The 21,600-nt window shown below is 38.6% G+C and overlaps 1 protein-coding gene across 1 annotated transcript in view; it reads left to right on the top strand.

Annotated features, from left to right (window-relative positions):
* WDR49 (WD repeat domain 49) overlaps window positions 1-21,247 on the top strand; it is a 128,021-nt gene extending 106,774 nt beyond the window's left edge. The window contains 4 exon segments of the mRNA XM_087861381.1: window positions 2-10; window positions 59-168; window positions 2,840-2,986; window positions 18,863-21,247. Coding sequence (XP_087717507.1) covers window positions 2-10; window positions 59-168; window positions 2,840-2,986; window positions 18,863-19,008 — 412 coding nt within the window. The 3' untranslated portion in view covers window positions 19,009-21,247.
* The last annotated feature ends 353 nt before the right edge of the window (window positions 21,248-21,600 follow it).

Below are 21,600 nucleotides of genomic sequence, written 5' to 3'. Positions count from 1 at the left end.
GTGCTGATTTGTCCTTTGTGGCTGATATTTTATTTTGTCATGTATTATTTTCTTCCAGTGTCAGACCATCAGAAGTCACAAATTTAGGTATAAAATATAAGGAAAGAAATATCTTTACGAAAAAAACAAGTAACCTTTACAGTGGTGAAGGTATAGAAAAATCATCCAGTAAGTAATCACTCTTGACATATTTTTATAGTGTTATTATTTTATAGATTGGTATGAATATGATAAAAAGGTACTCTGTGTGCCAGGAATGCTGGTATTCCTTAATAAATGTGAAGGTAAGATCCTGTGATCTCTATTTAACAAAGGAGGAAAGTGAGGCTCAGAGACATCAATGATCTGTCCAAGACTGCACAGGATATGAATGGCAGGAGTAGAAGATCTAAGCCAGAAAACACACATAAAGCGCTCATTATAGTTTCCAAAATAGGGTTGCCGCAGAATGTCAATTCTCTCCCATAAGTATATAAGAGATGAAAATGAATAAAAACTATCTTTGCTCTAAGGATGCCCAATATGAGTTTAGTTTGGGCTAACCAGAAAAAGAATTATAAAAAAAAGTAATTGAAATAAAAGAATTGTTATTATACTGAAGGGTATTGTTTAGAAGTGTAGCAGGAGGGGCACCTGGGTGGCTCCGTTGGTTAAGCATTTGACTCTTGGTTTCAGCTCAGGTCACGATCTCAGGGTCATGAGATCCAGCCCTGAGTCAGGCTCACTGGGGAGTCTGCTTGAGGATTCTCTCCCTCTACTCCTACACACACACACACACACACACACACACACACACACTCTCTCTCTCTCTCTCTCTCAAATAAATAAATCTTAAAAAACAGAAGTATAGTGAGAATAATTTCCAAAACTCCATCATATGAAAATATTTCACTCACTGCCAATCTTGTTTAAACTTATGTCCAAGGGGTAGCTGTAGTTTCATAGAGCAGATACATTACTTTTAGAATTTCTACTGAAATTTTGCTGCCAAAATGTACATCATTATTTAATATTCAATGCACATTTATAAACTAATCTACTCCATAGGCTTTTTGTCAGGATTACATGAGATGATATGTGTAAAGTACTTGTAACAGTGCCTGGCATATTATAGAAACTTGAGATAATTACTAATTACTAATGTTGTTGTTATTATTATTACTATTATACCTTGGAGCACGACCTTTGGAGTGAAACATAGTTGAGCTTAAGTTCAAGATCTGCTATTTACTAGATAGGTAAATTCAGGCAAGTTATTAAAGTATCTTGAGCCTCAGTTTCTTCATCTGGCAGATGGGCATAATGATTTCTCGTTTGGTTTGACATAACACGTTGATTCTTAAAGTATGTCCCATGGCCGGCAGCATGAACATCACCTGGAGCTTAGAAATGTACATTCTGGGGCCGGATCCCTAGCCTACGAAATCAGAAATGGGAGGGATGTATAGCAGCTTGTGCTTTAACAAGCCCTCCAGGTGCTTGCAGGGCCTGGTTACATTTGGGAGCCACCGACAGCTCAGGACTCGGCCCATAGCGAGTGCTGAATATGTACTGGTTCCCTTTTCTTAGATACTGAGCCGCCACGATGACAAAAGCACAGTTCCTACCTTTGCAGCGCTAACAAATCAAACAAACATAAAATCACATCTTGAGTGAAGCTTTTTCCATTTATCCCATGAAGCAAAAAGAAAATTTTTTCCCGTCGTCTATCGTCCAAGACTTCGCTTTTAAGTGCATGAACAATGATGAGGGAACAGAAGGCAAGCTGAGGACAAAGCAGAAACTGACGCCCTGCAACACCCCCCCCCCCCCATGGGATGTATCTGACGTTCCTCAGGCATTCCTGGCTGCCCTAAAGGACAAAGAAATAGTTAACCTATAGACACCACAATCCTGCAAGACTTGAGTCTCCCTCAGTTTACAAATGTTTTAGCAGTTTACAAGAACAGAAGGATTTCTACTAATAACTTAGCTTCCAGAAGGGAATGTAGATACAATTAAATGTCCTTATAATCTGCAGGCTCCAGGAAGTTCCCAGCTATCTTCATGTTAATGCCTTGCTAGAGGGAAAAACAGCCTGAACTTGATAATGGCAAGGCCTCCGGTATCTTGTGAATCTTCTTTAACATATGAAAGTATTTTCTCAACCTCCCTTTTCCTCACCTCCCCCAACCCCATGGTATATAATCAGTCACCCCTCACAGCCCGGGGCAGCAGCTCTTTCTGCCCACAGGTCCTGTCCCCGTGCTTTAATAAACCACCATTTTGCACCAAAGATGTCTCAAGAATTCTTCCTTGGTCGTGGGCTCCGGACCCCACCCCACTGAACCTCGCGAGTATTCCGTGTCCTTATCAAACAAAGCAGCTTTCCTTTCCATCATCTCATTGTGGGCATCTGCAGTAAGATAGCACAGCTCTGGTTTACATGTTAGCGAAATTAAAAAGTACCTGCAAATTCAAAATTTCAGATACATGGTGAAATGCTAAAAACAAGATTCCATCTTACGAAAGATTCCGTTTCCTGGTAGATAAAAGAGAAACTGGAGCTTTTCCAAAACTGCAGAATCCACATTTTCAAGGGAAAGTAGCAAAAGAATACAAAATAAAAAATAAATGAAAGGGGAGCCTTGAGTTCCTTTTGGTCCCCTTGAATCAAAGGGCCGTGGATTTATCAGGAACAGCTGTGTTTATAGGGTTTGCTGATCACTGCAGCTGTAGCAGCTGAGGAACAGGAAGGTTAAATTTTAAAAAGTGAACTTGGAAATGTGCTAGCTCCTTCCGAGGAATTAATGACACTGTACGTTTTTCCTAGCGTCTCCTAAAACCTACTGTTTCGAAGGTGCATTTAGGTCGTTAAGCATCGGAGCCCTGAAAGACCTTCCCGAAGTGGAGAAACCAGCCTTTCTTCTAGACCCGGAGAAGTACTTCAGGGAAGAGCCAGAGGAGGAATGTTCCCAAATTCCAGAGCTTCCATCGCTCTCTGAAAGTAAGTCCTCAGCCTCCATCCCCTTCAGCCTTCTCTCCCCATTACACTCAAACGCTCAAAAAAAAAAACAAAACAAACAAAAAAAAAACCAACGTCGGAGAGCATGGAAGTAACATGTTTGCCTTGTAGGTTGCCGTGAAAGGAAGCGTGGTTTGACTGTTAAGATTTATAGCTCAGCTGCTGATCCGTGCTCTCAAAAAGGGCAGCCAACAGGCTGGAATACATTATAAGAATATTTTTATTTTGTCACTTTTCTGAAGTCAGAATGCCATGAATATATATTATGAGCCTGCCATGGATGAGAACCCCTTCCCCCAAATAATCTTCATTTGCAAAACTGATGCCAGAGACAGAGCTATCCTAAGACTGCTTGAGAGCAGAGTCTCTGACAAACTGGTTTTTGTTCTTTTCGGTTGGAACACTATAGAGGCTACTTCATGTGCATTGTATCAGAGACTCCCAGCTGCAGTGCTAGGCTTAGATAATGAAAGGACAAGAAAGCTTAGCTTAGAAAAACAGAAGTGAATGATCTCTGAAGATTCAGAAACAAGGTGTGCAAAAGAATGCTCTCTTTTTCAGACAGTTATAGGCTTCCAAGCTGCTAAGAGTTTGAAGAACAGTGTCTGTACAGAAATCCTACCCACGTGGTGGGGCCCTACGGGAGTGCAGGAAGCCCAGCCTGACTCTCAGTGAGGCACTCGGAGAGCATATGGACACTGCAGGGAGCTCATTTAAAATAATTAATGAAAAGTGCATATTTCCAACTTGTCACAGTCAAAAGATCAGAACTGCACTCGAACCATCTGAGATCTGTGGTTTTTAAACTTTTTAGATCCTCTGAGATGAGGGTTCAACATCATGCTTGAGAAATAATAACCCTTGCAGGAGGGAGGCCTTTCTCTGTGTCCACGCTGCAGGAAGTTGCAGCCTCACGTCTTGCCTGGTTCCCTGTGGGAAAGGAGAACAGCTGGTCAACTTTTTTTTTTTTTTGAAATTCCACTTGTGAGCAAGGTACAGCTGTCATTCCTCATTGCCGTAGTTTCCAGTCTAATTATTATCAGCTTCCTTTTGCCCTTACTCAGGAGTTTTTCTTTCTAAACTTATAATCATTTATTTGGTCTCATGAGGGTTATCTAATGGTTTCTGCTCATTTCTTTTAAAACCATGAGTCCATAAATTCCGGGGCTCTACATAACCATTTGTGCATCTGACACGGCTTTCAGTCTATCATCCTGGTATTTTTTTTCCCCAGGATGATTCATCTTTTAAGAATAAAAATGGGAAGTACTTGTCTTATGCTCCTGAGTCACAGACAGAAGAGAATCTAGGGAACAGACAGTAAAAAAATGATCCACTTAGCCAGGACAAAGTGTAAAGACAGTAGAGACATAGGGACGCCTGGGTGACTCAGTCGGGTAAGCGTCTGCCTTCAGCTCAGGTTACAATCTTGGGGTCCTGGGATCGAGCCCTGTGTCGGGCTCCATGCTCAGCGGGGAGTCTGTTTCTCTCTCTCCCTCTGCCCCTCCCCACCCCTTTCTCTCTCTCTCTTTCTGTCTCAAATAAATAAATAAAATGTTAAAAAAAAAGACAGTAGGGACATAGAACACACACAGGGGAGGAAACCAAGATGGAGCGATCAGAACTGAGGGAAGAGAAATAGAAGACAGGGAGTACCCAAACGCTGGGGAGCAAGAAAGTGGGAGAGGTCAGCGGTGAGGGCAGCAAACGCCTCTCCTCAGAGGTGCAAGCTCCTGTGAGGAGCCTTGTACAGTCTGCAGCAGGAGAACTCTTCCTCATGGGTAGGTGGTCGTGCGTGGGGGGAGCTGGGGGGTAGATGGCTGGATGGACATACCTAAAATACGCTAACACATTTTCAAAGAAATTTTTTTCTCCTGGATTTTACAATATAATTTTTTCCTGTAATTTTCACAGTTTTTTTTTTAAATACGTTTTTCTCTCCTTTTTCTTTTTTTATTTTCTTCTTCAGCTTTTCATCCTTTGCTCTCTTTTCAGTATTTCCACTTACCTGCCTTCTCTGCAAGTGAAAATAGTTCTTTTTTTTAAAGTTCCACCAATACAAGGGAGAGATAGATGCAGACTTTGAGGACAATGGAATGCGTGACATGTGACACCATGTTCCATGGACGCACCAAGGGAGAAGCCAGATGAACTGTGGCTGGGGCATAGGAAGCAATGCAGAGTGGTGGTCACACACTTAGGAAGGGCAAGAGTCCACAGGACGAAGGAGGAGGAAGAGACATCAAGATCAAGGAAACAGTGTAAGGAAAGGCACATCGGGGATGAAGTAGGGCAGACGTCCACATCATTCCAAGTTGGCTACACTGGGAGACTTTAGGTAAGTGAGTCTGACACACATGAGTAGAGTTTAGAATGTGTTGAGTTTGAGATACTGGTTTGCTTTTTAGAAGTAAAGGTCTTGAGGATGGCAGAGGACTGTAACAGGCTTTGTATAATATCCTAGAGTCTTCAACTAGCAGATACTGCAATAATGTTTGCTCACTTAGGTGTCTGGCCTTTTCTGAGGTAGATACGGAATGCCTCTGTGCACAGGCTGGCTCCTGTGCTGGAGGCTGGAGACAAAGAGTTAACGTGGAGAGGCCCAGCCTTCAAAGATCTTGAAGACTAGTTGGCAAAATAGGTAAGGAAATGAATAATTACGTTTTACACCAAGGGCTATGATAGAGAAATGCACTAGCTATCATGGGACCACATGGAGATTCATAGATGGTTTTTGGGGAGAAACCTGATGAGGTCAAGCTAGATACTAAAAATCAAGTTGCTATTAGGTAAGAAAAAAAGGGGGATGATATTTCTGGCAAAAGAGTAACTTATGCAAATGTTAGGTGGTACAAGTAACAAGTGCTAAGGGAGCTATTTGTAGTTCCAAGTGGCTAGGTTCTAGAAGGGGCATGACGAGAATTCAGACTAGGCAGGTAAATGGGGGACAGATCATGGAGCACCTGGGGTACTATGCTAAAGACCTTGGCATTTATTTTATCAGAAACGAGGACCCATTGGAATGTTTCAGTCAAGTATTTTGAATAATTCCACTTCATCCTTCTATTAATTCTTCTGTTTTTATATTTCTTTGTATTATTCTTTTAGTGATTGCTCCAGAGTTTTCAGTACTCTTTTCTGTGCCCTTTATTTCTTCTTGTAATAGTAGGCTTCTACCAGGATTATTTTTCTTCGGTCTGAAGAATGTCCTGCAGTATTTCTTATAATGTGGATTGGCTGGTGAGTAATTTCCCCAGCTTTTATGTGTCTGAAAAATGCACTTATTTCATTTTGGCTTTGGAAGGATATTGTCACTGGGTTTAAAACCCTAAACAGCAGTGTTGGTTTTTTTCTTTCTTTCAGCTTTTTAAAGATAGTGTCCCATTGTTTCCTTGCACCCATAATTCCTGTTTAAAATTCAGATCTTAATATTGTTGTGGCTTCTTTGAATGTAGTTTCTTCTTTTTTTTTTAATCTGGCTCCTTTAAAGATTTTTCTCTTTATCCTTAGTTTTGAGCAGTTTTATCATGATGGATAGAAATACACATTTCTCAGTATTTACATTGCTTGGGGTTGATAGGAATTCTCAACCAAATCTTTTTTCAATTTTGAACAATTCTCAGCCATTATCTTTTTGAATATTGTTTCTTTCCGATTCTCACTTTCCTGTCCTTTTGGGATTGCAAATCTGCATGTATTAGACATTCTTTTTATCGTAAACGTTTCTTACATTCTTCTCTTCTTTCCATTTTATTTTCCTCTCTGGGCTTTATTTTAGGTACTTTATATTGACTTGCCTTTGCATTCACTAAGCCTGTCTTTGCCAGTCTGCTCTTAAACTCATGTGATCAGTTCCCAATTTCAGATTTCACATATATATATATTTTCAGTTCTAGATTGCCATTTGAACCTCTTTTTATATAGCTTTTAATTTTCAGTTGAAATTATTCATGTTTTTATCCATTTCATCCAAATTTTATGTTTTCTTTAATATGTTTATAATAGTAATTTTAAAGCTCTGGCCTGCTAACATCAATATCTGAATGATCTTGGGGTCTGCTTCTACTGCCTATTTTCTCCTCATGGTTATCAGTCGCTTTTCCCTTCTTCATTACGAGTCTTGTAATTTTTGTACATTTTTTAATTGTATGACAGAAATTACATATATAAGATCTATAGATACTGAAATTAATGTTATTTTCTCCCAGAGATAGTTTACCCTTTCCTTAATCGTGCAGAGAACAGGAAGGGCAGATCACGTTAATTCAATTGGGAATTGAGCTTGGTCAGTGCTTGGTTACAGCTTTAGTTAGATTTAGTCTACCTCTGATTTCAAATATCTGTTTTAAGCTTCTTCTTTTATTGGTATATTGTCTCCTAAGTACTGCAAGATTACAGGAAACATTACTTTGCCTCTCCAGTCCAATCCACAGTCTCCATCACCCTAGTATCTTATGGGGAATACTGGCCATAGTCATGGAATTTCTCTAGATTCCACTATATCACACCAACGCACAGAGTCATCAAAACTCTGCTGATTTTGCTTTCCCTTAGAAAAGTCTCTTTGTCTATGGCAATCCTGTTTCTTAGCAATGCCCAGACACCAAGAAAAGCTAATACTTTTCCAAGAAACTGACAATAGTAGGAAAGAAAGACAGAGTGGTAACTGAAGAACAAGTATAGGTATGTTTCAGAGTTTATGTTCTTGTTAAGTTCATTTTCTTGTTCTGATTTTAGATGTAATATATGGGTATTACAGAAAGTTGGCTATTAGGAAGTAAAGAGAACTCTAAAGAACACAGGAATATCAGATCTTAAGAACAGCCACTACACCCTCAGACCTGAGAGAGACCAGGGAAGATGCCCATCGCAGCGAGGGCGGATACCCAGACCTCACGGGAGAGGGCTTATCCCTGTCTCACTGGATGGGGAGGTGGCAGAGCTGCCACAGGTGGAACGTGCCAAAATTCTGCTCTCGGGTGACATGGGAAGCTGTCCACAGGGAGGTGCTGCCTCTCCGAACTCACTACAATGCCACCAAAAGAGTACAGGGGAGGCTGTTCACAGGGAGGAGTCACGCTGGCAGACCTCTGCTTACCTCTTGGGGTAAGCAGGAAAGCCATTGACCAGGTGGTGCCAGACAGATGACAAGGGAGGCTGCTAGTTCTGGGCTCTGGAGTAGCCATGCTTGCATCGTGGGTGTCTGGAGCTGGAAAAGCTTCCGTGCGGACTTGGTGCTGGGGGAATCATGCTGTAGGAGTGTAGTGCTGGAGAACTGGCACTGCATGAGCATGGTGAGGGGAGCACCCACTTGCAAGAGAAACCCACCTCTCCAGTGTCCCTCTAGAGTCCTCTCGTGAGGACTCTATGGGCATCGTATTAGTTAGCATCCTCATAATGTTGCTATGAACATTAAGTGAAATAGTTTTGGTGAAGCCCTTAGCATACGCCCTGAGACCTAATAAGAATTTGATACATTTTCTTTATTGATAATATTTTATTGTTATTTTTCCATTATTATTCCACTAAATACCTGTATGATATAGAAGTTATTATTGTCCTGATTTTCTGTAAAAGGAGTCTGAGGCATAAGCTCTGGCGTAGACATAAAGCGTTTAAATAACTTACCGGGTCTCACATAGCTAGTAAGAGGTGGGCTCTACATGAGAAGTGTCCATGTTATTCAGTTGTCCTGTTAATATTTCTAGGTGTCATCTCCCTTGTTCAAATAGTGTTCAAATCATATTCTCTAGGCAGCCTATTCTTTTTTTTAAATTCAATTGGCCAACATATAGCACATCATTAGTTTCAGATGTAGAGTTCAGTTATTCATCAATTGCGTATAACACCTAGTGCTCATCACATCATGTGCCCTCCTTAATGCCCGTCACCCAGTTACCCCAACTTACCCCCCCACTTTCCTTCCAGCAACCCTCAATTTGTTCTCTATAGTTGAGAGTCTCTCAGGGTTTGTCTTATGCCAAGTGAAATAAGTCAATCAGAGAAAGACAATTATCATATGGTTTCATTCATATGTGGAATATAAGAAATAGAGGATCATAGGGGAAAGGAGGGAAAACTGAATGGGAAGGAATCACACAGGCAGCTTATTCTTATGCTTATTTCTGAAATCAGCCATTTTACTATAATATTACCCAATTTTATCACTTTCATTGAAAATTGTCCATCTCCTTTTCAGGTCAGTGGATTTGAAAAAAAATGTTATTGCAAAAGAGCACTTAAAAAAAATCTCGATCACCAACATATCCCCCCTCCACACTTTCATTCCAATAGTCTACCTTAAATCTTTGTGCTGCATTTTACACACACTCCTGCAATCCCCACAGTTACAGTGTGCAGAAGGTTATTTGGCAATCGTACGATGAGGGGCATTCTGCCAGACTTACTTTCAATATTCTAAACTATCACTTTGGAACTCAGGACAATTTTCAAACACTCCATAATCCCCTGGTGACTTTTTAGTCTTACCTACTGGGTTTTTAATGTCCTTTTGTATTCTCTTTCTTTTCCTTTCAAGTTGAAACATCTTTCGTACTGTCTCTTTAGCTTCCAAGTTGTTCCCTGTGGGTTCTCAAACAGCTTGAAACCCCTCTTTGATATGCCTTATTCAAAAACCTGGTGAGGACTTAGAAGTGTCCCTGGGTCAGGTTTCGCCAACAAATTCCCTAGAACCCATTCACACTGTATCTTTAAAATCTTTAAAATTTCCAGTGTAGAGAAAATGCTGCATTAGTGGTACCTCAGGTGTCTTGTTTCATTCTTGTTGTTGTTGTTGTTCTGTCAGAGACAAAATGAATGGGACAATTTAAGAGACGATTTTATTGCAGGCTATTGCATGGGAAGAGTATTTGTTAAAGAGGAACTCTCAAACAAAAGGAAGGAAGCGGGCCTGAGGGTTATAGAGGCAGGTTCATGAATCCATGAGTCTTACTAGACTTCTGGGGAAGGGTACAGAGGGTCTTTTCTCAGAGTATGAGAGCAGAGTCGTCCTGTTTTCTGTCTCCAAAACACAAAAGAGTAGAGGAATTTCTTAACGGTTTCTTCTTTCCAGGAGTACAGGGTTCAGGTAAAGTTCAACATTGTCAGTCCCCCCATTTTTGTTCAAGAGGAAGGAACATTGCTCATCATGGAACAACCCAGAGATGATCATAAACCTCCTGGGGGACAAAGCAGGGTCTCAGAAGTGGTCTCTCAAGGATTCCTGTTGGTGTTGCTTCTGTAAAACCAGTTGAATCATATATTGTGAGTTGGTGACAAAGGTCAGTTGTTCTGGGTCCTAGAGATCCTGAGAGAAAAGGACAGCTGCAGGTGGTGTAGGGTCTAGATAGGGATTTAGGCTGTCAAGTTTTGGTTCTCAGTTTTAGTCAGGCATGAGAAGAACTGGGAAAGTTACTTTGGCGTATTGTAGTCAGATACTGAAGGAAACTGGAAGAATTGCAAATCTGTAAGAATTGACAATTTGTTCATGTTAATAATCTCCAGTCCAGTCTGCAGGTCGGTTCCAAAACTGGTGCTTCCAAAAAAGGGGAGGAAGTCAATTAAATGAGACAGAGTTTGTGTCTCCATTGGTAACCTGCGTTTTACAAAGAGGGGCAAAATAATTTAAAAATGGTGGATATGACAATTCGTGATTTTCATTGCAACACAAAATTCTCTGTATAGTTCTTAAACTATAGGTGAAAATATGCACATAGACTTTTAGTAAAATCTAACATGCTGTATCTTTGCTTTAGAATATAATCTTAAATCTAGTACCAATAAAGAAAGAAAATCACTGATATTTATGGAAAAGTTCTTACTGGAACAAAGAATTAAAATATGAAAAGAAAGCATGTATAGATATATTCATTTTAAGTAAGAAATGAGAGATTGTTACATGTGATACACTCCAGGAAATTTTAGATAACTAAAGAATGAGCATAAAACAGATACCTTCAAAGTATAATTCCTTCCTATTATTTTTATCTTTATATGATAGCACTAAATCATCTTGAAAGTCACACACACACCAAAATTTGTATCCTACAATACAGACATTATTAATATGTGAAAAACAGTTTTTAAAAGGTTCAACAGATGTTCCACATATGTCATCAGGGAAATGTAAAGTAAAACAACAATGAGATGTCACTGCTCACCTATTAGAATGGCCAAAATCCAGAACACTGACAACACCAAATGCTGGTAAGGATGTGGAACAACAGGAACCCTCATTCACTGCTGGTGGGAGTGCAAAATGGTACAGCTACTTTGGAAGACAGTTGGCAGTTTCTTACAAAAAAAAAATACCGTTACCATATAATCCAACAATCATGCTTCTTGGTATTTCAACAAAGGAGTTGAAAACTTATGTTCACACAAAAGCCTGTGCATGGATGTTTAAAGCAATTTTATTCATAATTGCCCAAACTTGGAAGCAACTAAGATGGCCTTCAATAAGTGAATGTATAAATAAATTGTGGTACAACCAGATAATGGAATATTATTCAGCATGAAAAGAAATGAGCTATTAAGCCATGAAAAGGCATGTGGAGGAATCTTAAATGATTTCACCTATTAACCTGAAAAAGGACATACTGATGATTCCAACTATATGACATTTTGGAAAAGTCAAAACTATGGTAAAAAGATCAGTGGTTGCCAGAGAAGAGGAGAAGAGATAAATAGGAAGAGCACAGAGGAATTTTTGGGGACAGTGAAAATACTCTGTATGACATTACAGTGAGGGATATATGCCATTACTCTTTTGTCCAAACCTATCAAATGTATACCACTAGTAGTGAACCTGTAGGTAAACTATGTACTTTAGGCAATTATGATAAGTCAATGTAGATTCATCCTTTGGAAAGATAAACCATTCTTGTTAGCGATGTTGATAAAGGGAGAGGCTATGCATGTGTGGGGGCAGGGGATATATGGGAAATCTTTGTACCTTCTTTTCAATTTTGTTTTAAACCTGAAACTGCTCTTAAAAAATTGAGTCTTTATCCCTGTGTAAAGCCCAAACAAATTAAAATCTGAAATTTAAAAAAAAAAAATGAGTCTTTAAAAAAAAAAGTTCAACAGGTTCTGAACCACAATTTTTTACGAGTTATATGAAGACTGTTAAAGCATTTTGACCAGTCCTCAACACCTTGCCAACAACTTGTTGCTTTGCTACCTGATTGTTACTCAGTGATGGCTGAAAGTGAATGACAGCTTGGTAATACTGCTCTAGAGTCTAGATTCAGGAATTAGAAACTTGGTGCCACAATATGGGCAGTGGATAATAGCATGGGTACCACCTGGGATCATGTCAGAAAAGTAGCATCACAGCCCCCAACTCAGATCTTTTGAATCAGAATCTGCATTTTAACAAGATTTCTGGGTGATTCTTATGCACATCAAATTTTGAGAACCACTTATCTAGAGGACTTAGAATAGGATAGAGGATGTGAATTAGAAAGTTTTCAGAATACTGTATATTCATTGACGAACAACAGCTGGTCATTGCAGTGCTATATTTAGATGGCCATCAAGTCCTTTCTTGCTAGGGCGCCTTTGTGAGGTTTTTGCCTCTATTGTTTGTTACAGTTGGTTGCTAATCAGGGGACAAGGGAAGCATCAGATGACAAAAGATTAACTTTGCTTTATTAAGTTCACTGAATCATTTTATTTCTGTGAAAATGTTTTAATTGCTTCATGACCACCATGTCTTTCATTTTCATTACTTTTAAAACACCTTTTGGATATCATTATAACAAACCTTGTTGGGCAGCCAGCTATAGAACCAAGTAATGAATGCATAAATGTATTTTCCCAGGTAGGAAATAGTATGTGTAAATGGTTATCAATAACACTAAATGTTGATTTTTAAGGGCTGTGATAAGTGGGTGGATATATGCATATATGACATGGAGAACCACCTTTCTTTCACCATTACAGAGCCCTCAGGTCTCTGGAATGCAAGAATTCCAAAGTTTGAGAACTGAGCCTCCCCCTTCGTCTTCCTGGAGGTATCTTCATTCATTTGTTCATTTATTCAACAAATATATTTTTTGAACACCTCCCATGTACCATATGCAGTTCTGGGTGCTATGGGTATATGAGGTATAATGACAGATGAAGTCTTTCCTTTTATTGAATTTGTCACCCAGGGAAGAGACAGATAATAAATAAGTATGAAAAGATAATTTTGGATGGTGATATTAATAAAAGGTGTGAAGAAACTAAAGCACAATAATGTAATAAGCATGACTAGGGGAGCATCAGTGAAGGTCCCTCTGATTTTTTATTTGAATCCTGAAAGATAAGAAAGCAGTCTCATGAAGTATTAGGGGCAGAATATTCCAAGGAGAGTGTCCAGAAGTGTAAAGCTACTGAGTTGGGAATAGGGTTGACATGTTCTGGGGCCAGAAATAGTTATTGTTGCTGGGGTAGTGTGAGAGAGATGGAGACTGGTACAAGATGAGGTTGGAAGGGGGATAGGGATTAGATCATATGGGGTGGTGTAGTCTGGACAAAGAATTTGGGTTTAAGTGAAGGGAAGACTTTAGAGGCCATATACATTAGCTGTTACTAGCCCTTCTAAGTGAACTACTATCCAAGATTATAAGTTGTTGGTCCAGAAAGCAAAAAGTTTGAGACTTTTTCCCACCTATGTGGGAATTGAGAGGGCTTTAAGATAAACTGTATACTTGAATAAAAAGAAATTTTCTTTACAAGGAATATCCAACAGACTCTAGTCACAAACTGCCAGAACCTTGACGCACCAGTTTGTCTCAGTGAGAACACTTTGCCCTCCACGATTGTCTTGAGATAAACGATGTACTTTATGGCAAGTGTATCAGTCAGGGTTCAGGGAAGCAGAGTCAGCAGGACCATATACTGAAATTTATGACAAGGAATTTGCTTATAGGATTGTGGGGGCTGGCTAAGCAAGTCCAAAATGAGTAGAGCCGAGTCAGGAAGGGAAAATCATGGGCAGACTGGGCACAGGCTAAAGCTGTGGTCCACAGGCAGTCAGGAAAGGACAGGATGAAATTCCATGGATACAGGCAAAAACTATCATCCAGTGGTGGAATTTTCTCCCTCTCTTCTGGAAGCCTCAGTCCTGCTTTTAAGGCCTTCCAACTGATTAAGTCTGGCTCACCCAGATTATCCAGAATAATCTCTTTTACTTAAAGTCCATTGATTAGGGACTTTAATTACATCTGCAAAAATCCCTTCAGAGAAACACCTAGATTAATGTTTGATTGAACAACTGGGAACTGTAGCCTTACCAGTTAATACTTCAAGAAAGCAAGTTATCACAGCAAGTTTAAAGACATCCCTTTATAATCTTAAACTAGCTCAATAAACGGTTAATGGTCTCTTAGATGTATCACACAATCATTGCAGACTCACTCACATTATCGTGTGACAACATTATGCCATTAACCTAGCAGATGCTGTTATTCTGAATAGTAAGATGAATTGATTACCATTATCCGTTTAGAAGGTGTTAGGTTAATGACATCATTTTTGTGGCATAAAAGAGTTTGCCGATGAAGCCAAGAAGGTTGCTTAATGGGCCTCATCTCTTGTGAGTATTAGTAGCTGCTGGGAGTTTTAGTGTTCCAGGGGAAAAGTAGAAGCCAGACTGCAAGTAGGAAGTATTTCTGGGTACACATTTCAGGTGCTGTTCCTAAACGAGACCTCAGAAGAAAAGGATGCAACACTACAAAACCCCGATAGTTTGCTGAGATTGATTTTCTCACCCTGAATAAATAGCTACTTTATAAATAATTATATATTTGTAACATATATATATATATATATTTTTTTTTTGAGAGCTCCCCACATTGTAAGCTTTGGGCCCAGGAAACAGGGATCTACCCCTGTATATGAATTTTTATCGTCTTTTTTTTAACTCAAAAAAATTATTCAGGTAAGACTGCCTCTCTTTAGATCTACAATGGCCTATCCATTAGTTATTGGTTTCACTGTCCTGAAACACAGTCACTTATGATGAAAATGCCTCATCTAGCTGAGACCTATCTCAGTAAAACAGACGGGGTTTATTTCAAAAGGAACATGCTCGCTTTCACAGTGGATCTCAGGAGAGCCGTAAGGCATTCAGAATGCCTGGTGATTCTCAAATGCTCATCTGCGATCATACGGGACAGAATCAACTGCTAATGTACAGAAATCCATAGACCTTGTACTGCTGGTATTAGGCAAATGCAAAGTATTTTCATTTGTAGCTTTACTTAAGAGTTAGTTCCAGGTTTATTCATTTTTGTCCTATTGCTGGAAAACAAAATACACACTAATCAAATATTAGAACTTATAAGAAATTATCCAGTGAGAAGTCTCCCTCCCTTCCACAATATGGGCTTGTCCAGTTCTCAGTATCATCTATTTCTGGCACCCCCTTCCCCGAGTTCCTGTGTATCCTCTGAGGGTTTCTGTATGCATTGATGATTTTAGATGTTGACCTCTGCTTTCTTTGGGTTTGGATTTGCCTGATATGCTTTTGCAATCCTTCTCTTTCAAATTTTTGGAATCGCTTCATTTTAGATGTGTGTTGGGTTTTGCTTTTGATCCAACTAAAAAAAATCTTTTTTTTTAATCATGAAATTGGGCACATTTAAATTTATCAATATATTAGATATTTTGGTTTTGTATTTCTTATACTCTTTTATGCCATGTATTGTTTATATATTTTTTTAAAATTTTCACTGGATTTATAATTTTTTTGTTGTTTCTATTTCAGGAGGGTGTTATATATTGTTCTAATGGTACCTTTATACTCATAAGTTTATATAATTCTTCTAGGCCTTCAGTTTTCTAGACAGTAACTATTATATTCATGCTGACTGATGATAAAGTGAGCATGTTTCTTCATTCCTCTCCTCCTCTTCTACTACCTTATTTTTTCAATCTTTGAGCTTATTTTATTTTGTTAAATTTACTTCTACGGCTATTACTTGACTTGTTGGTTTAAGTCTTTTGCCTCTTAGTTGTCACTGATTTATCATCAATGAAGCTTCTTCTCCCTTACCCCTCCAGTTTTTGTTAATTGTATCATTTCTACATTAACAGGCATGTGGCTTCTACCTTCTGTTTTCTTATCCTAAACTTTGTATTATTTTAATCTCACTTCTACATTTAAAAATATTCAGGGCTCACCACTAAATCTTTTTCTAAATTTTTGTCAGTCATTTATCAGTTTATTTTGTCGTAATTTTCTCAAAAAGTTCTCTTAGAAACAATAGTCCCTAAATTCCCCCCATGTTGAAACTATTTGTAACTTTTAGTTTTGCGGCACAGCTTGGGCGTGTATCATATCCACACCTCACACGTTCCCTTGATCTCCTTGTTGCTCCACAGTCTTCTGGTATCGATCGTTACCATGAAGATAGCTAATGTAAGATATCCATTTCTCTCCTTTTGAGCGACTTGATCATTTTGTCTGGCTGTCAAATGATTCTCTTTGAAGTCCAATAATTTACCTAAGATAAGCTTTGTTTGACTATGCTGATTCTGTTCCTACTGATGCCACAGTATGTCCTTTCTGTTTGTGTCAGAATGTCTCTAATGTGAGGAAAACCGTATATGATGCCTTCAAACATTTGTTCCGCTCTGGTGTTCTTTCCTAAGGACTCCTCTGATTGCTGTGTTTGTTGGATCTATTTCTTTCTTAGTATCACTTTCCTCTCTCATGTCTTCTCTTACTTTTCATCTTGTGATATTTGTTTCTCTCATCTGTGAACTCTGCTCCCCATTATGTTACCCCATAGCCTAGTCTCACTTGAGAGATTTTTCCTGAGTTCTGCCAGCTCGCTTTCCTCACTTCCTGTTACGCCATTTCCTGACTCCTTTCACTTCTGCTCTGTGAGCTTTCTTTACAGAGGTAAGTGCTCTTTCAAGTTTTAAAATTTAATTCGTGACAAAGTGCTCAGTACCAATATATATCTGGCCAATGGCAACGTTTTTCTGGTGGTTGTCTGTGTATTGATTAATTCTGCTCTTTTTAAAATTTGTTTTGTTTGTTTCTAATTTTTATAGTCCTCTGTGCCCCTGCTATGCCAGTTTTTAAATTTTTATTTCTTCTCTTATTTAGTCGTAATGAGTTGGGTTTTTTAGACTTGAAATTTGTAGTAGGTCCCTAGGTGAGAGCTTGTTCTGTGGGATCAGAATGGCCTTCAGTTTTTACAACTACAGGGGCAGACTGTTTTTAGCCAAAAAAATGGCTCATATGCACGATTCTGTGTGTAGCCCTGCTTCATCTGTTCCTCTGAACACAGCGAAGTGTTGTGGTGGGCTTCTGCTTCCAGCCTTGTTCACCTCTGCTTACATCCATACATATGAATGAGAGATAAAGCATTTGTACTGAGAGCCCCTCACCCTTAGTGAGTGTCTTTTTGCTAGAACTTTCTGAGACGCTGTTGCTGCTGGCCTTCTTACACTTTCCATACTCATCACTTTATCTTGCGTACCTTCTGCCCAGTGTCAGCTCTTGCACTGCCCTTCTTCATGTTTTGCAGGCTGCAGGTGACCTATATCTTTGGGCTTTACTCACACGGGGTCTGTTTGCCAAATTATATTTCTCTCATTTTCCTGGTTGTTCTTGTATAATACCTGAGAGAAAAAGGGGAAAGATACTGACTTATACAATCATGTTTGTATGGGAAACGGAGAGGATTTGTTTTTTTTTTTTTTTCAGTCCAAATATATAAAGATGGCATGATACTGTGAAGTTGTTCAACGTTTATGTAGTGTATGTCATATTCCTTGGTCTTGGCATTTAAAGTGTTCCTTTGTCTTGCTCCAATTCATTCTCTCTATATTTAAACTTTGGTCATATTAGTACTGAATTATTCAGAATTATCCAAATAGTAGCTCTTGTTTCTCCACACTTTTATTTACTTGTTCCCTCTAGTTGACATTTCCTTTCCCCCTTGCCAACTCGTCCTCACATCCGTGGTCCTTATTATCAATTAAAATCCTACCTGGACTTAAATATCTACCTCAAATACTGTCTGATTCTTAAAGCTTTTCCTCTGATCTCTGCATATTCTTAGAATCTCGATATGTTTCACCACAATTTCTGTTGCTCATATTTTCTTAGAACAGTACCTTATTGTACTTGATATTTTGGTTATTTGGGCACTATTCCTACTTCCTACCAGTTGGAAGAAAGCCTGCGACTTAGTCATATTTGTGCCCTATTTATGCCTGAGCATAGAACATTGTGCATAATATACATTCAGTAAACATTTGTTGAAATGATAAAATTAAGCAAAAGGCCAAAATTATTTTCTTGAATGCATGGCACAATTTCCTCCTACTTCTCACTGATGCATAATATAGCCACTCATGGGGATAATTGGGCTCTTTTTTTTCTGAAGCCACAGATCCCTGCAGATCAAAGTATCTTACAAGGACGTGATTGCAGATGCACTTGTTTAGTCATGCAGACAGTCAAACTGTGTTTTGATTATTTTAATTGTCTTATTTCAATACAGAATAATTTGTTCTTGGCTTTTTATGAGTCTTTGATAGCTGTTAAGTAGATTAAAAAAGCAAAAATGGAAAACACAAGCTTCTTTAGTCTTCTACTGTGAAATGGTGGATCTCTATCATGGTATAAACACATTGATAGAACAAACTCTGTTAAAATTTAACTTTTTATTTTAAATTGAAGAAAAAGAAATAGCAGGAGCATCAGAGAAAATTCCCCCACATACGCTCTTGGTTTTAGAAACACAAATTTTCGGATGAATTGAAACGAGAATTTTCTCCCCACTATTTCATTTAATTGGGTCTCTTACCAAGTATAATTTCCATGTCATTTTCTTCATCATTTTGTAGCTTTGAAAGCTGTGTTTGATGAGAAAAACCTGTTCCCCAAAGAAATTCTGGATCGGGAACGAAGAGCCAAGCAATTATGTCAAGAAACAAGTAGTGAAGTGAAGATAAAAAGAAATAAGAAGCAATTATGATTGAAAGAGAAATAAATATTTCATTGTCACATGAGGCATGAGTACAGAATGCAGATAAGGAATCAAGAATTCTGTGTCTTTCTTTTACTTTATATTTAAACTTCAGGAAGTTTTGTTTTCAGACAATGTCTTAGTGCTGTCTTTATCCATCACCTTTCACTTTCTGTGTATTCTTAATAAAAGATAGATTGGACTAAAGAGGGGGCAATAACAACTGGCATCGTTTATTCCCAAGTGGTTTTATGTAAAAATGTACATTTTCAGAACAATGTATTCTAACCAGTGCACTTCTGGTTGCTTTGATAGACAAATATTTTTGGTTAATTTTTATTGTAAAAGCTACCTTGAAGTTAAATATGAAAAACACTAACAGTGACTATCTACAAACTAACTGAGAAAGCCATTTCCATGTATTTACACACTTTCTAGTTTCTTTTATTTAATTTTTAAAAAAGATTTAATTTATTTCCTTAGAGCATGAGTGGGTGATGGCGGAGAGGCGGAGGGAGAGGGAGAAGCAGGTTCCTCCCTGAGCTGGAAGCCCAGGGCGGGGCTCGATCCCATGACGCTGAGATCATGACCTGAGCCCAAGGCAGATGCTCAACCAACGGAGCCACCCAGACACCCTGCTAGTTTCTTTTACATGATTCTGATAATGCAGTTAGACCTTGTCAGTTGCAGCCGTTCCTCTTCATTCTCACAGTCTTACGTCCATTCTTCCATGTACTTACTGAGAAATTACTGCATATATTCTACTCCTATATTTTGTTTTACCATTTTCTCAAGTGGCATAGCACAACAAAAGAGTTATTGGCCTTGGAAATTAAAAAATCAAAGAGCCTGGGGCTATATATAGACTCTATGTAGAAGCTCAGGTAGGAAATGTTTGGTTCTGAAACACAATGCCTCACTTTTTCGACCCATTTTTCTTCATAAATATCATCATCTACCAGGTAACCAATATTCTTATGCTGATTTATCTATTGTGTTCTGTAGGAGTAATTAATAAATTCATTCATATAACTTTAATTATTTACTACACATTTGCATTTTAAAGAGTTCTTGCAAAAATATTGGTATTTTAAGAAGAATTTTGCAATAACACACACAAGTAAATGAAATAACAATATATAGGATCCTTCTCTGTTCAGTAACTGCGAAACTTCATTGTGTTTAAGCCTCCCAAGAATCATATATCTATTATAGGGTTAAAACCTGAGATTTGGATCCATTAGAAGAATGCCCAAGTGTCTATGGCAGAGTTGAGATTGGAGCCTGGGTCTGTTTTACTCCAAAGACCATGGTTCTGCACTTCAACTTTCTCTTAACTTCTTTTTATTAGTATAAAGTCAATGGAATGAACTCCAGCAATAGAATTTCTAGCATCAGTGAAGCAAATGTTTTAGCTGGTGGAGAGGATGAAAGAGGAAAGGCTTTCAGAAGACACTGCCTATTCCAGCTACATTTAGGTGCCTCCTGGTCAGTCATCATGACTTCTACGTATACTGCTTTTCTCTCCCTTTGAATAGCAATCACATATGGGAAAGATACAAAAGAAATATGTATTTGCACGCATCAATCAACAAATGTTGGAGAGTGTTATCAGCCTGATAAAGGCTCTGGAAACCATGTTGCAGAGGAACAGGTAAAGAAACGGGGAAGTCTGGCATAAGAAAGAGAGTTCATGGGAGATACAACCTATTCTCAAATATTTCAAAGCTGGCATGAAGAAAAAGAGTAGAAGTTGAACCAACGGACACAATTTTAAGGAGACAGATTCTAGAATTTCTTCCTAATACCTACTAAAACAGAAAGAGATGTCTTATCTTCCCTCTCCTTCCCATCTTGGTGCAGAGGAATTGGTGGTAGGCCTGCTGCATGTCTATGAAAAGAAGGAGGAGGAACTGAAAGATCCAGCAGAGATATGCTCACTGGATCCAAGAGACTGGGACTGGGAGGTGGGAGGGGAATTTAGGTGGTAGAAAGGCAGACAAGGTAAGTGGAAGAGATGGCCAGCATAGTAGGGGGGTTGGTTACATTGAGCAAATCAATATTGAGTAAGTAAATGAATAAATCAGTGAATATATTGAGGATGAGAGGCAAGTATCTCACCTTTATAGAAGGTATTTATAAAATTTCAAAGGAGGAAAACTAGAAAGAACCCGGAGATCTTAGATTGGGTTTAGAGATACCAATGTGAATTCGTAGTTGTGAATAGAGAGACAGAGAGAGAGACACAGACAGAGACAGAGAAAGGGAGGGAGGGAGGGAGGAAGGAAGAAAAAGGAAAAAAAATAAGAAAAAGGAGGGAGGGAGGAAGGAAGGAATGGTTAAGAGTGATTAAAAAATTATTTTTGCAGCTTGCTCTCAAATGATTCAGAAAATACTAATTATAATGTATGTGTGTATGCACACACATATACCACATATATATATCTAATACATGTATATAATGTATATGAGATTTTATATTTTTTATATCTGTATGAGAGGAAGAGGGAGAGAAAGATTAGATATTAGATTGAGCACATATATGTGGTGGAATGTTAACAATTGGGGAAACACAGAAGAAGAGAGGGAGACGGTAGTTCTTTATATTATACCAGC

This window comes from Ursus americanus, chromosome 4 (assembly GCF_024610735.1).
Source record: "Ursus americanus isolate L20-20 chromosome 4, mUrsAme1.1.p, whole genome shotgun sequence".
In the NCBI taxonomy this organism is placed as follows: Eukaryota; Metazoa; Chordata; class Mammalia; order Carnivora; family Ursidae; genus Ursus; species Ursus americanus.
The sequence above is the reverse complement of the archived record's forward strand: the minus strand, read 5'-3'. Positions and strand labels throughout refer to the sequence as shown.